Source organism: Peromyscus californicus, unplaced genomic scaffold (genome assembly GCF_007827085.1).
Source record: "Peromyscus californicus insignis strain IS unplaced genomic scaffold, ASM782708v3 Scaffold_8__1_contigs__length_139910024, whole genome shotgun sequence".
Taxonomy (NCBI): Eukaryota; Metazoa; Chordata; class Mammalia; order Rodentia; family Cricetidae; genus Peromyscus; species Peromyscus californicus.
In genome coordinates, this window is record NW_026294606.1 from 84,395,500 (window position 1) to 84,412,120 (window position 16,621).

Consider the following 16,621-nt stretch of genomic DNA (forward strand, 5'->3'; position numbering starts at 1 on the left):
TGGGAAGGAAAGGGTTTATTTGATCTCATGACTCTCCGGTCCCGCTCCATCATCTTGGGAAGTCAGGGCAGGAGCTGAAGCAGAACCCATGGAGGAGAGCCGCTCACCGGCTTGCTCAGCCTGCTTTCTTGTAACACCCAGGACCACCTGCCTAGGGATGACACAGCCCACCACGGGCTGCCTTCCCACATGGATCATCAGTCAAGAAAAGGCCCCCATGGGCCAATCTGCTGGAGACCATGCCTCGGTTGAGTTTCCCTCTTCTCAGGGCGTCAGGTGACAATAGACAGACGCAACAATGACACTTGTCAGTGGGTTGGCTGTTTTCCTTCTTGCTGCTGCCACGAAAACACCAATGAAGGGTACAGAAGGAAGTGTTGGTTTGGGTTCACAGTTTGAAGGAGCGGTTCACCTAACAGGGAAGGTGTGGGCTTGAGGCGGCGTTCACACAGCATCCACAGTCAGGAAGCAGAGAGAGGCGAATGCTGGGCTCAGCTCGCTCTCCTCTCCTCTTTATTCCTCCCCAGGCCCCAGATCATGGAATGGTGTTATCCATAATTAAAGTAGGTTTTCTCACCTCCGTTAACTGACTTTGGATAATCCCTCATGGCTGTGCCCGGAGGCTTGTGTCCCAGGCGATTCTAGGTCCTGTCATGTTGATGATGACTATTAGATAAACTAGATTAATAAATTCAGATAAACTAGAAAATGCATGGGATTAAGTAACTGCATGTTGAATCTGGTACGTGGGTGCTATTCAGTAAATGTTGGTTGAGTGAACAGATACACTGCCTATTGCTTTGTAAATTCACAGAAGGGAGGGAAGGTCCCCGTGGACTGGTGTGTGCAGGGAAACCTCTGGAAGTGGAGGGTAGATGAAAGGACCCACGGGGGGAGCATGCTGGTTGTGGAATGTTTACACTCTAACTTTTGGATGCATTAGAATAAATGAATAAGGATTATGTAAATTATACAACACACCAATTGAGGATCTCATTTAAATATCAAATTTTAAAAATGTACTATTAATGATGCAGTAACACGCCCCAGATTTGTAGTCTGCAATGAGGTAGGTCTACCTTGCGCTGTAGCGAAGCCGGTCTCTGCTGCAGACCCCCAGGCTTCTGCATGTGACAGACGTAGCTCAGAGAGAAGCTGCCTTCTCTCATGTGTCTTTCACTTATGTCAGAGCGCCTGGGAGTGTTGGAAACCAAATAGAAGAAGCTGTGATGAAGAGCGGCAGCTGCCCGTCAGCTTGGCCCCTCCCATCTCTGATTCCTCCTTCCAAGCAAAATCGCTTCCTCCTCTTTGCACAGCCTGTGGAATGACCATAATTCTTCCAAACAAAGCTGCCGTACTGGTTCTGTGCCTTGGCATATCTAATTTGCTTATCTATCATCTCATGAAAGAGGTATTTCACTCCCCTGGTCTGACTGGCCTCTTGTCTTGGCTGGAACACTGATCTCCCTGTGTCAGGCGCCACAAGAGCTGAGTGGCCGAGGTGACAGCGGTAAGTAGTTGTCACTGAGTGGGCATGAAAGGTGTAGGATCCAGTTATCTCCACTCTAACGAGAGAAGGCCTGGAGAAACTCAACCTAGGGAGGAAAGGTTTTAGGGGGCTCATGGTTCCAGGGGTTCCAGTCCCCCAAGGCAGGGACGATGTATCAGAGCAGCTCAGTTCATGGCAGGAGCATAGAGTGGGGCCTGTTCATGTCATGGGTGACCTGGACAAAGACAGCAAAGCTGGAACCCGGGGTCAGACAACACCCTCAAAGGCCCACTCCTGGGCTCCTAGTGATCCATTTCTTCCGGCAAGGCCCCACCTCCTAAAGACTCCAAACTGTCCTCACCCAGGGCCACCAGGTGGGGACCAAGCATCCAAACATGAACTTGTGAGGGACATCTCAAATGCAAATAAGGACATAAATTTTGTTACCACTAGGGTGTGGACAGAAACTTTTAAAGGACAGCTTTGTATCAAGTGAATTCCAGTGCTGTCAAAAGATTTAAAGTGCTGTCAAAATGAAGGAAGAAAGGGAGGAAAGAGGAGAGGGACAGAGGAAGGGGGAGAGAGGGAAAGAGGGAAGGGAGGCAGGAACAGAGGATGAAAGGAAAAAGAAAAAAATAGACGCTGTCTTGGGGTTTCTGTTGCTGCGATGAGACGCCATAAGCGAAAGCCGTTTGGGGAGGAAACGGTACATTTTGCTTGTATTTGCATGTCACAGTTCATTATCAAAGGTACTCAGGGCAGGAGCCTGGAGGCAGGGGCCTGGAGGCAGGGGCTGATGCAGGGACCATGGAGGAGTGCTGCTTACTGGCTTGCTCCACATGGCTTGTTCATTCTGCTTTCTTATTGCAGCAGGACCACCAGCCCAGGAGTGGCACTACCCGTACATAATAGGCTGGGTCCTCCCCCATCAATCACTAATTGAGAAACTGCCCTACAGGTCTGCTTACAGCCAGATCTTATGGAGGCATTTTCTCAATTGAGGGTCTCTATCTTGTGTCTAGACATAAAAACCAGACAGCACAATGTCCCCACAAAATGGTACCGATGAGCTATATTTTATTGGTTGAAGGAGAGAAGCAAAGAATTTTCTAAGCATGACCCTAAAAGGAGGTGCCACCAAAGAAATAATGGATATTTTTCATTCCTCAAAAGCTGTGATCCTAGGGCTGGAGAGACGGATCAATAGTTAAGAGTGCATACTGCTACCACCTGGGTCAATTGACTCACAACTGCTTATAACTCCAGCTCCAGGGATCTGACACCCTTTTCTGGCCTCTGAGTGTACCTGCACTCATACACACACATATCCACACACATATTTAAAAATCATACATCTTTTTTGAAAACAGTGAACTTGAACCTTTCATTCCCTCCTATTGCTCTTCCTGCCTGGTGCTTGTTTGAAAGGTTGCCGTGGTGTGAAACTTGACTGTATTTATCAGCTCAGTCAAAAATATAAAGTGCCCAGCATGTGCCAAGGACAGGGCGGAGTGCCGGGGCAAGAGTCAAACCAGCTGAGGAAGTAGGGTGCTTCGGCCGGGATTCCATCCTGACCCCACCGGGCAGGGGGTCCCACTCAAGGGAACCCCCCCCCACACACACCCCACTGGCTTTGATCTATCAGGTTACCTCTTTAGTCACATCCTTAGCCAGTCAGTGAACAGTTATATGTCCTCTCTATCTCTGGGTAACCATCACAGAAGAACACAGAAATACCATGGGATACAGTTATGGCTGTCCTCAATCAAGAAAGGAGCAGGAGTCCTCTTCAGATTTGAGGGGAAGGGAAGGGACCACTGGGAAGAAACATTAAACAGGCCTGAAGAGAAAGTCAGGCAGAACTCAGAGCAGAGGAAGAGTCCTCCAGGCATGGGTTGAGATGCCAGAAGCCCTGCACTAGAATGAGGTTATGGAGAAAAGAAAGGTCTTGAACTTTGAGATTATCTCAAGCAGAGTCAAGGGCCCCAGGCAGGCTCAATACCTGTAGGTAACAGATTGTCCATGCCAGGGGTGCCAATTCTCCAACTATGTTCATGCCACTCAGTAGGGTTTCTCTGTGATAGATTCCTCAGAAGTGACCCCCTCAGTGCCCCAAGCTGAAAGCCACAATCCTTTCAGCTTCTGTCCTGATTCTGATCTGAATAGATTGGTTTCCTAAAGCTTGAGAGCATCCTGAGGATTCCTGATTAATTTTTAATTATTGCTAAGACCATCATAGTTCCATAAGCACCTAAATAAAACACAACCTGCAAACCCTTTAAGAAAATTTAAAGCCATGAACTGCAGCGAGCCGTCTATAAACTTGTAAATGGCATCATTATTTTGCATTTTGTGCTCGGGGGCCTCATATTCCAAGGGAAAGAGAAAGAGCAATTCTCCGGTAATGTGTTTTTATGGTCTCTTTGCATATTGAGGACGTTCCGGAGAGGCAGTTATAAAATATGATCACACAGCTTTTCTTTTTAACTGTACGGTGTAGGACTACAGAGACAATTTGGGGACTGAAGACACACGTTCATCATGTTATTGCAATCGCAAGGTTTGCTTTTTATTAGCTTTCCCTGGTTGCCTCACAAAAAAGGATTAAGTCAAAATTTCAGAATTCTGGGCCTGGGCTTTTGTCTAAGCATCCTTCTGTATTATCGGTCACCATCCCATGTGCCCGTTTCTGCCCCCAACTGCAAACATTCACTGTGAGATCCATCGGCCCAGAGCTCGGAGCATCTCATTAGAATACATTACTGAGATTGGAGGATTCTGAAACAGGCAAGAATTAAAATGAAATTAATTTTCCATCAGTAGCTGAGTAAACAGACCCTGACCTCACAACTTGGGGGCTGGGGGGTCTTGGATCCACTTTCACTCAGCTGTTCCATAGTGTTGAAATGTTTTCCTCTTACCATCCAGCCTGCTCCTGCTGGTGTGTGCAACATGGATGCTCCTGTACCCTCTCCTCTGGGCTTCCTCATTGAGAGATTCAGAACCTTTCAGTGGCAGGCATCCCATGTCACCCACTGTCAAGTTCACGTCCCTTGTAGCACTCTAGTGTCAGAGAGAGCTGAATTGTATAGTTCAGCCTGGATTCTCACTCTGTCTCAGTCACTGGCTCCCTCAGTCCTCCCCCCACAACCCCGCTTCCTCCGTCCTCTCTCTCTCCCCCTCCTTCTTTCCTTCTCCCCCCCGCCCCGTTCTGTGTGTTTGTGTGTATGCCTAAGGTTCATAAACTCAGTTGTCCCTGAAACTTGGTGGCTCAGACCTTTCATCTCAGCACTCAGGAAGCTGAGGCAAACTGATCTCTGTGAGTTCAAGGTCAGCCTAATCTGCCTAGTGAGTTTTAGGCCAGCAGGAGCTAAAGAGTAAGAAAAAAAAAAAACAACCCACCAACTCTCACCTCAAAGAGAGAAGAGATCTTACTCTGGAGTCAAATATGAATGACCATGGTCCAAGAACACAGACTTAGGTTACCCCAAATTCCATATTTGAATGTGGTAACATTTTCATGAAGATTTTACAGTAAAAGCAAAAAAAGTTGTAAATCGAGGCCCTTTAAACTATATTGACGGAAACATCAGGTATCAGGTCATAGTGAGGTGAACAATCTCAGCCATAGGTCTCAGCTGCTGCCTGTTGATGTTCTCGAGCTTTGGGTTGGTGAACGTAAGGTGCCATTTGTACGCTCCTTCTGTGTGTGTGCCATGTGTGTAGGTGCCTGGATGGTCACGGGTGTGAGCACTCGTGGATATTGATGCATGCGGAGGCCCGAAGTTGGCACCAGGTGTCTTTCTTGATGATTTTCCATCTCATTATTGAGGCAGGGTCTCAGTTAAACCCAAGGCTTACTGAGCAATTAGACTAGCTAGTTGGCTTGCCCTGGGGATCCTGTCTCTACCTCCTGTGGCTAGCTGCCTCGCCTGGCTGGCTTCTAACGCTGGTTCACAGATCCAAACTTCAGCTTTCACACTTGCACATCATGTGCTTTTCCCACTGAGTCATGAAAAGGGATTTTACCTGATGGTCATAAGGATATAGGGTCAAACCAGAGATTGGCAACAAATGGCTAAAGACAACCCAAGACAGTTCGGCTCTGGACATGTGGCATTCTGGCTCTCCACAATCCCAAGAATTTTAAACCATCAGTCATTCAGTCAGATAATATGGGATGTTTAACAGGGCGCACCTCTTTTTCTGGAAACTTGAGACCACAGGGTGAATGAGTTTGGATTTGGTTCTCAGGTTAATTTTGTTCCTACATAAGTGAGACAGAGCTCCCTCACACTGTCACTGTGCAGCTTCTGCCCTGGTGACAGGGTTGGCGTGTCTTGAGGATCCAGGCACCAGCCATCCACGTCCTTGACTGTATGGCCTGTCCTTTTGGGGTATGTGCTTCATAAAGGCCCCCTCTTGCAGAGTCAGGCAATAGGAAGGCCTCTTGGTAGCTGCTTTTCTCCTCTCTGTGACCAGATGCCTAGCAAAACCAATTTTTTTGTTGTTGTTAAGGGGCAATTCACTTGAGTTCATGGGTTCAGAGGATTGTAATCCACTGTGGTGGGGAGAATGGGGCGGGGGGCTGGAGCAACTTGGATGCTCTGTGGGTGCAGGAGCCGGCATCAGGGTCATGAATGATATCACTGCAGCTCAAAACATAGAAAAGAACTCTGGCCAACCTGGAGTGGGCATTACCTTCAGGGCAGTGGTGGCTTCTCCTTAGCTACCACACTCAAAAGGTTCCACAGCCTCCCAGAATGTCACCATCAGCTAGGGACCAAGTGTACAAATACGTGAGCCTATGGGGACATTTTACATCCAAACCATAGTAAGCACTAATGTCTCCTGAAGCTCTGATACCACAAACACGTGGCTCAGAATGGCAGTGGGTCTGTGGTCTCACACTTACCCACAGACACATGCGTAGACTCACGGGCAACACAGAAACACAGCCACATAAGCAGACACGTAGACACACTCAGACACAACAAACACATACAAACAGAGACACACGCATACACAGATAGGCACAAACACAAACAGATAAACACACAGACATGCACATAGAGACACAGACAAGCACACACTGACAGGCATGCTCACACATAGCTCCGATGCTTGCTGGCTCACTGAACGAGTCATTCCACTCTGACATTTTTGGTAAATCACAGGAGGTGAGTTCGGGAGCCAACTGCTCGTTATGTTTTCATTGAAACTGGCTGCTTTCTGTTTCTCGGGTGAGTAACTGAAGCCCGTGAACATCCTGCCTTTCTTATCACGTTCTGCAGTGAGGCCCTGTCACCACGTCGGGAAGATTCCCCCCCCCCCCCCTTTCTCTGCTCCCTATCTCGAATCACTCTTGTCAAATCACTCTTGTTGCCACACACTGAAAAATAACATTTTCTAAAAGCAAATATGACAAGCTTTTGAAAATCTGCCACGCACACCCCTCCCCCGGCCAGATGGTTCCTGGCTCTCCCCAGCCTTGTCACCCACCCTTTCCGCTGACGCACTGTGGGTGACATGGCTTGGATGTCTGTCCCTTTACTTTTAAGGTTGTCATGTTTCTCTGAATTGATGACAAATGTTGGTAGAACTCTAACATATTTTCTGAAACAGGCTGAATGAATTGCTTTTGATGTGATGGCCTCAATCTGACACTGTTGATTTCTTGTAAATGGAGAAATCAGAGGAAAAAAAAATTAATTTTGTGCAGAAAAGAAACCTAAGCAACTGATCTTTCAAGAGATGAAACCAGTGAAGGAGAGGAAAGGAAATGGAAGGGAGGAGAGGAGAGGGGAGGAGAGGGGAAGGAAGGGAGTGGGAGGGAGGGGAGAGGAAGGGAGGGGAGGGGACGTTCCTACCTCTGTGTCCACCATCCTTTCTGAACTTGATTCTCTCTGACTTTTCCATGTTTTAGTGGGGTCTGGCATATCTTTTGCTTTTCTCTGTTATTCTTTACCTTCCCCCAGATAAAGATCATCGTCCTTATCTGATTCAAAACATAAAGAGAGGTTTGGCATTTATAAGTCTTACTTGAAGAGAATCAACTGTAGGGAGAAAGGATTTAGGGACCGAGGAAGTAAAATACCGTGAGAACAAAAAGAAAGGGAGGGTGGTGACCTGATGACCTAGGACTGCGTTTCATTGTCCATAAATCATTTCCAAAGACGTCAACTGTCTTGAAAACACGGATGCTGACCTGTGTGTTATCACCTGTGGGCTGGGCAGAATCGGAGCTGAGAGCCTCAGCCCCTAAGGAGACCTGGCACACCTTGCCTGGTCCCGGGAGCCCACCACAGCCCTGCTGAAAGGGGGCAGCCCTTGCTGTTTGCCCGTGAGAAGAGTCTCAGAGTGGATTTTGCATTTCTTTCAGATGTTGCTCATTTAATGTGGTTCGAGAGGCTCTATGTATGGCTTCAGTGTTTCGAAAAGTATCTCTTGTACCCGGCCATCGTCCTGAACGCTCTCACTCTTGATGCCTTCTCCATAAGCAACTACAGGAGACTTGGCACCCAGTAAGTGGATGATAGTTTATTCTCATACTAATTGGGATTACATTTTCAGGACCAAGTGGGTTTTCTCTAGAGAAACTACAGAAGCCAATGTCCCACGCCCTGTATACTGGCCTCATGAAAGGAACCAGGGCAGTTTTGTACTCAAATCCATGTAGAGCAGACAGTTACCATGCTCTGACAGGGACACAAACGAAGTTTGATCCGCCCACAGTGGTGCCAAGAGTAAACATCGGGGGGGGGGGGGGTTGGGGAGGGGGTCTGAACATCTCCCTGCAGAAGAGCAGTTGATGAGGGCGCTCCTCAGGTGACAGATGCTCAGCATGAATCGGAAAGCCCGGAGTCTTCACCGCTGTGCCTCAAGCTTCGCAAATTGCTTCATATCATTTTCGTTTAGCAAATATCATGCTTTGGGGAGGGGGACAGAGACCCTGTCACCACTTCCTGCATTTATCAAGCGGTGCCTCATCAAGGTGTCTGTGTTCTTGCAAAGCACGAGCCATGTAAGATTAAATCATTAGTTTCATAGACAAAAATTAATACTGAATTTACAAATGGAAATCCACTTGGTAATTTGCAGATCTGTCATTCTGACAGAAGGTGAGAGGCACTGGCCGAATACATTGTTATGGTGGGAGGAGGTGCAGAAAAGCAATATCCTAGAAGGGAAGGTTTCCAGTGGATCTGCCTTGATCAGCTGCTCCGCTGATGCCGTGACAGAGGAAATTAACTTTTAAAGGAGACCAGAAAGCCTGTGGTCACTAGAGTAACGCACATGAGAGACACTGGAGGGAAGCTGTAGAAGTGAAAATAGCTTTATCAAAATTCTGCATTTCCCTCTGTGTCTGGAGCATAATGTTGACTCTTGCCATACCATTGTTTCAGTTTTACCCTTGTCTTGACAAGGCACACTTGGAGCAGACCCTAGCTGGGACAGCGCACTGCTTTCTAACTGTCTACAAGTTTTCCGTGGCATGCTCTCGCATGGCATCCATGACCTCAGATCAACCCTGAAGGCACTCTGCGACTGCTGAGAACAAGGACTCATGACCACAGTTTTTGATGGACAGTGCCCTACTGTCCTTTCTGTTACTGTGATAAAACACTCTGACCAAAAGCAGCCCAGAGGAGGAGAAGACTTATGGGCTTACACTTCCAGGTCTATCACTGAGGGAAGTCTGGGCAGGCACTGAAACAGGAGTTTTGTTTACCGCTCTAGTTGGTGGCCTAAAAATAAGGCAGACTAAAGTCTCATGCAATAGCCGACTTTATTCAGAGCATCAGACAACTTATACTCTGAAGGTTGAGAAGAGTCATCTGAGTGAAGTGTACAATCATGAGGACAAGCCAAACATGGCAAAAACATATTTTTTCATAGAGTCACATGAATAACAACAGCTGAGGTAAATGCATTCTTATCTGCTCTACGTGGGAGAAGCATGAAAACACATTCTAAGAACAATTCCATACTTTTGAAGAAACTGAGGTCACAGACTCTTGTCTTGTTTTCTTGGAGTTTTCTCACAGGCACTCAGAATTCCCGTTGTACAACTCCATTCTTGAACTGTATCCTGACAGAGCTTGAAGCAGAAACCATTGGAGGAGTGCTGCTTGCAGGCTCTCTCCCAGGCTCATGCTTAACTAGCTTATTTCTCCAGCCAGGGGCCCCCTGCCTAGTGCTGCCTGTGGTGAGGTTGGCCTCCTACATCAATTAACAATGAAGACAATCCCCTACAGACATGCCCACAGGCCAAGCTGAACCACGCTTCACATTCTCTTCTCAGATGACTCCAGGCTGTGTCAGGTTGACAGTTAAGACTAACCAGGACGGACAGAAAATGTCTTTCAGTGGCAAGAAACATGTGCCACGGAGTCAGTTCAGACCAAGTCTTCATTTAAGCTTTCCCCCTAAGAATTGAGATGGTTACCCCTGTTTTCTGAAGTCCTGTTCACTGTCTGCAAATGTGGACAGTGCAGGAACTCCACACTGGCCTTATGAGCCTGCACGAGATTGTATAACACATTGCATGGTGTCATTGACCCATCCTCTTTTTTCCCTGCAGCTGGGACATTTTTCTGATGATCACTGCAGGCATGAAGCTACTGAGGACGTCATTCTGTAACCCAGTTCACCAGTTTGCTAACTTGGGTTTCACAGTCATCTTTTTCCACTTTGACTACAAAGACATTTCTGAGAGTTTCCTCCTGGATTTCTTCATGGTATCCATTGTGTTCACCAAGGCAAGTTCCTTGCTTGTTTTCTTCATTTTTAATGTTACCAAACTTTTCTTGGGGAGGCTTAGAGAAATGCCTTCTCACCAGAAAGAACAGAAGGTACAGACAGCCCAAAGACAGGATCCCATCGAAGGCCAGCTTGATGAGCCAAAGAGCTTATTGGACTTATTTACGGGAGCATGGGAGACACACAGGCAGTTACACCACTTGAAAACCCCACATACAGTACTTCTAACTCACAGACAGCTATAGCCCTGCAGAGTCCACAGCTCCCACTGAATCTTCTCCTATGTATACCAACACTTGCCAAGTCCACATGCAGCTGAGACAGGAAGAAGTGGTAGCATAACCTCAAGGGAGGATCTAGTGACCCTCCTCCTTTGGGGAGGGGTTCCAAGACTTAGCTTCTCTCCACGAACCTTTTAATTCTAGAGTCTCTTCTGTAACTGAGGCTACACCTTCACTAATGGCCTCTCATAGTGCCAAGACTTAGCTGCTCTTCATAACTCCCTTATGTCTTCAAAACCAATACCAAATGGGAGATGACTCTTACATATTTCCAAGTTCAGCTTCCAGCTTGAGATTCATTCCTGGCCCTTACTAGACCACAGCTTCTGTATGCTGACTCTAAGCAAATTCTTTTCAGATTTTACCTCAATAATAACTAGTCTCTTACTAACCACAACTGATTCTTCAGACCCAGCTGACCAGCATTAATTGTACCAATAAAGCAAAGGTTTCACTTCATTGGTGCTGGTCTCTTGTTAACCACAGTTGATTCTTCAGCCCCAGATAACCAGAAACCACAGATTTTCATTCACAATATCATATTAATGGCTCTGACAGGGTTGTGGAGAGACTCTCAGTTTCCCTCTGACACTTCACAAGCCCAGTCTCCATTAACTACATTTCTCTCAGAATTATCTTTCAAGTTCCCACAACAAGTCATTAAGCTCTGAGCATTCAATGTCTGTCCAGACCAAAGCTCCAAATCATCCACCTTCCTCCTATATAATAGTCCAAGACACAAAAGCCAATGATGAGGTCCATCACAGCAAAACCCCACTCCCGATACTAATTTCTATTCCAGTTTCTCTATTGCTGTGATAAAACAGTGACCCAAAGCAACCTGGGGAGAATGGGTTTATTTAATCTTACCTCTTACAGTCTATCATCAAAGAAAGCCAAAGGCAGGAACTGAAGCAGAAACCACAGAGGAATGCTGCCTGCTGACTTGCTCCAGTCTAGGTCTCCCTGCTGAGGGATGGCGCTGCTCACAGTGGGCTGGACCCTTCTATATCAGCCATTAATCAAGAAAACTCCCTATAGACATGCCCACAGGCCAATCTGATAGACAATTCTTTAAGTGATACACCCCTTTCCCAGATGTGTGTGGGCTTGTGTCAAATTGACAAAAACTAACCAGCACAACCTGGTGCTTATGATCTTCCTGTATCCTTCACTTGAATGCTGGTGTTGTAGGTGTGCACCACCACATCCATTCTGTATAGTGTTGGGGCCGGAACCCAGAGCTTCACGAATGCCCAACAACCACTCTACCACCTGAGCCACCCTCTTTGGATCCTTTTCAACTATTGATTAAAATACCAATGATTTCAGAAGGAACCAGAGTAGGAACTTTGCTGTTTTCTCTAATTGAAGGAGCATTTAAGGACTGTCATTTGAATAATCAGCTTTTCGGTTGGGATGATGGCTGAGATGAGATGACAGAGAGAGAGAGAGAGAGAGAGAGAGAGAGAGAGAGAGAGAGAGAGAGAGAGAGAGAGAACAGAGACAAGAGACAATAGGCAGAGAAACAGACATTCTGTGAGGGATGAGACTGAGTCCTGGCCCATCCTGCTCCTCCCCAAGCTTAGTCCTTGTCTGCAGAGAGCAGTACCAGAGAGCTGCTGCAGTGAAGAGCAAGGTTCTATCTATCCCCAAGCATCCTTTAAAGAGACAGGCAGCATCCTGATGATGTGAAGCCATGTCTTCCAAGAAAGGTTTCTCCTGCAGGTCCAAGTGGGGGTCTCTCATGCTCATTTCTCTAATGATTCTTTTGCAAAACGAGGAAAGAAAGCCTCCTCTTCATGTATGCCCTTGAGGCTTTCGAGAAACTTCCAATGCTGGCTTTGCCAACAGCACTGCTTCCATGAGTCACTCATTGTGTGGTGTGAGATCTTATTGTTCAGTCAGCTCATGACACACCTCTCCATCTGATCACTGCAGGTGTCCCTAAGGTCCTAAGCTCTGTCTTCAGCCTTCTAAGCTGTTGTCAGCCTGGAAGCCCTTCACAGAATGGCTGGGAGATGGGAAAGAGATGCTGGATGGGGTTGCACATATACATGGGGCAATTAATTTCCTTTCTCACCTCTGTGTCAAAGCGTCTGGTAGAAACCGCGCCAAGAAAAGGTTTGTTTTGGCCCAAAGTTTCAGGAGACTTCAGTCCTCTGTGATGGGGAAGGCCTGTTTGCGGCAGTGGGAGCCTGTGGCTACTGCTTCTTCACATGATGGCAGACAAGAAGCAGAGAGCTAAAACTGGAGCTGAAAGTAGATAATAAGCTTCAAAGGCCACCCCCACACACACACACAGCAGCCCACCTCTGCCAGCTAAACCACAAGTCTGCAAAGTTCCATAAACTCCATAGCAGTACCCCCAGCTGGGGTCCAAACACAGGAGTCTGTAGGAGACACGCCACATTCAAACCATGATGTAGGAACACATGATTATAATAAGTGAGTTGACCCTAATCCTTCAGACTTTATGGGGATGAAGGAAATAGAGATGTGGCTAGAGACACCATTGAGCTCAGTCAACAGGAAGCCATGGAATGGAACAGATGGCCACGGAGGATCCAGGTCCTGTCAGCATGTTATTCTCTCTCTCCTTGTAACCCTGTGCTTCTAGAGGCTATTTCCTGGTCTTCTCAGTCTGTCAGAGCTGGTGAAAACATGAAATAATGAGTTCAAGGCCAGGGTCCCCAGGATGGGGTTGCTTCAGCCCCACCCTGCCTGGTGAGTGGGACAGCCCACAGTGATGGCACCCTAATCTTGTGGGTTTGTGGATTTGGGGGGCAGTAGACTAGGAGAAGTGCTGGCAGGACTACTTCCTTTGGAAGTCAGTCATGTCTTCCTCATGGCCTCCTTTCCTCTGCCATTTCAGCTCTCTCCACCCATTAGACCGACTTTTATGAACTCATATAAGGGCCAGAAAGATGGCTCAGATGATAAGGTGACTGCCATACAAGCATGAGGACATGAGTCTGGATCCCCAGAACCCATATAAATATCTGGATGTGCTCGCATCTCATATAATCCTAGCAATGGGAAAGCAGAGACAGATGAAGCTCATTGGCCAGCCTAGCTGAACTGGTGAGTTCTTGGCTTGGTGAGAGACCCTGCTTCAAAATATAATGGTGGGAGCAATTGAGGAAAGACTCCTAACTTTCGTTTCTGGCCTTTGACAACACACATGTATGCTTGTACACACACACACACACACACACACACACACACACACACACACACACACATCTCATGTGATACAGGATGGAGAATGTAGCTCAGGCAGTAGCATGCTTGCCTAGCATGTGTTTGATCCCAGCATTGCTTAAATCAAGCCTGGCAGCACAAGGCTGCAATCCTAGCACTCAGGAGATAGAGGCAGGATGCTGAAAAGCTTAAGGTCATCCTTGGAGGCCCAAGAAAACTCCCTCAATTCTCTGGGAGCCGTCTGCCCCATCTCAATTTGGGGACACAGTAAGTTTTGTGTGGAGGACCTTTGGTGGCTAGGAATATTTGATTGTAAGCAGACCACAGATGTCAAAGGTCCTTGCACACCATCCCATTGGCCCTGGGATGTCCATCACAACCATTTTGTCTTGAATAACTTTTGCAAAGGGATGTGGTTGCATGACCTGAGAAAACCCTGCCATCCCATAACACATTGAACATGAAATTCTGCTCAACATTAGCTCAACATGGGTGATACTGTTTGAATAATTGCTACCAAGCAACAATGTGTAGCCTTGTTATGGAGGACCATAGTTCATGTTCAAGGTCTCTGTGGCAGTCTCTAAATGGCATTTCCTTGTACTTCATGTGGATGGGTGGATACTCTTATATTTAAGATAAACTACCTTTTTGTAAGAGTTTGGGCTGTCACAAAATAATTCATTCAAAAAACTTTGTTCTAAAAGCAGCTATTGGGCTGGGAAGATGGCTCAACTGGTAAAGTACTTGCTACACAAGCATGGGAATCTGAGTTCAGAGCCCCAGAACCGATAAAAGCCCACGTATGATGGCATGCAGCTCTGGGCAGAGGATGAGAAGAGGGTCCTAAGACTCACTCACCAGACAGCCTAACCAAGTCAGCAAGCGCCAGGTTCAATGAGAGACCCTAGCTCAGTTAGTGAGATATCGAGCATCTGAAGGCGACATGTGACATTGGCCTCTGGCCTCCACACATGTGCACATATCACCACCCACAAAAATCAGTGAAATTGCTGATTGCCAAGCACTGTCCTGGGTCATCAATTGCCAACAGTGTGATTGATAGCATAGCCCCAGGACTATGCATGAGCCAGGCACCACCCTCAACACTTGACTCATCTTCACGGCTTTGCTGGTATGTGCCCCTCGGTTTATAGGTGGGGAAACTGAGGCACGAGAATAAAGCGAGCCGGATGATCTTATGGTCATCCAACTGCATATGAGAGAACGAGGTTCAAGTGCAGGCTACCCAGCTAAGCCTGCATTTTGTGGTGACGCCAGGTAAGTCTAGGACAGGAGGCTTGTGGGTAAGGAGGTCATTGCACTGAAGCTTCCAGAAAGCACATGGAAGTGGTGCCCAGCTAGCCTTCATGAGTGGGACGTTGAGGTGCTCCCTTGGAGCTTTAAGGGGGAGGAAGGATGTCAGGCATGTGAAGTCCACAGAAGCTTTGAAAGGTGCAGAAACAGAGGTTGGGGCATGTGCAGAGGGCTTCATGGTGGCTGGGAGGGGCAAAGACCTGAGCAGGGATGTGTTCTAAGCATCTAGAAGTAAAAACAGAAGAGGCATTATGAGCCGGACTCTGAGGCCTGAGCAGGAGTGCTACAGAGTTAGGACTCAATTTGTGTGTTGGCCGAAGGTTGGGAAACAGGTGTAGCTTGACAGGAGTCACATGTTTGTGTATGTGTGGCAGCGGTGGTGGTGGTGGTGGGTGTGTGTGCCTCTGTGTGTGTGTGCGTGCGTGCATGTGTGCGTGTGTGTGTGTGTGCCTGTGCGTGCATGTATGTGTGTGTGTGTGTGTGTGTGTGTGTGTGCCTGTGCGTGCGTGCATGTGTGTGTGTGTGTGTGTGCCTATGCGTGCATGTGTGTGTGTGTGTGTGTGTGTGTGTGTGTGTGTGTGTGTGTGTGTGTGTGTGTGGTGTTTTGACCTCTTATGTAGCTCAGACTGTCCTTGAACCTCATCCTCTGGAATTCTGGGCTTACAGGCATATTTTGGTGTCTCTTTTTGGAGGTAAGCTATGTGGTTCATGACAGGGGCGTGAACCAGGGTATCAGAGGGTGGAGGAGGACAGGAAAGGGACAAAAGAGGACATAAACTACTGGTGGCCTGTGCACACCTGACAGTGGCCAGTGGGGGAGCCATGTGGATAATTTGGGGAGACAGGGCCTGTTGTTTCAAGTAGACACCGAGACCCTGTTTTATAGGTGTAGAAGGGTAGGATCAGAGTTGGAGTCACTCCTGGGGCAGGAGATGGTTCTATGGCTAAAGTGTTTGCTGTCCAAGCATTAGGTTCTGAGCTGGGTCCCCAGAACAACATAGAAGAGCTAGGCGTGATGTGCATGCTTGTGATCCCAGAGTGGGGGAGACTGAGGCATCTCTGGGCTCGATGGCCAGGCAGCATAGCTTACATGATGAGAGTCAGGCCAGTAAGAGGCCCTGTCTCAAAACAAATGGAGAAACAAAACAGTACACAGTACCTGAGAAATGATGCTCAAAATTGTCTTCTGACCTCCACATTCTCTCTCTCTCTCTCTCTCTCTCTCTCTCTCTCTCTCTCTCTCTCTCTCACACACACACACACACACACACACACACACACACACACACACACACACACACACACCCCACAACATATAAAATAAACCAGACTGGAAACCCCTCCCCACAAGGCCAACATGGAACAGAGCATGTGGAGAACAGTTCACACCTTACAGATTACCCAGAAGGCCCTAGTCCGCTAGCTCAGGTGCCTGCTGTACTTCTGTCCTTTTTCTTAATAAGCTGCCTCTGTTTCTCCCACGACCCACATGCCCCTGTCCATTCTCATTCGAGGTCACAGGAATTTGAAATACTTGTGTAGAACATTCCAGCCTATAGTCTTAAAC

At 47.4% G+C, this 16,621-nt stretch overlaps 1 protein-coding gene across 1 annotated transcript in view; it reads left to right on the forward strand.

Annotated features, from left to right (window-relative positions):
- The window catches only part of Pcnx2 (pecanex 2), a 165,562-nt gene that overhangs the window by 89,449 nt on the left and 59,492 nt on the right, over nucleotides 1-16,621 (forward strand). Inside the window, exons 20-21 of the mRNA XM_052728899.1 lie at nucleotides 7,872-8,013; nucleotides 10,074-10,251. Of these exons, the coding sequence (XP_052584859.1) occupies nucleotides 7,872-8,013; nucleotides 10,074-10,251 (320 nt within the window). The remainder of the gene's footprint in view (nucleotides 1-7,871; nucleotides 8,014-10,073; nucleotides 10,252-16,621) is intronic.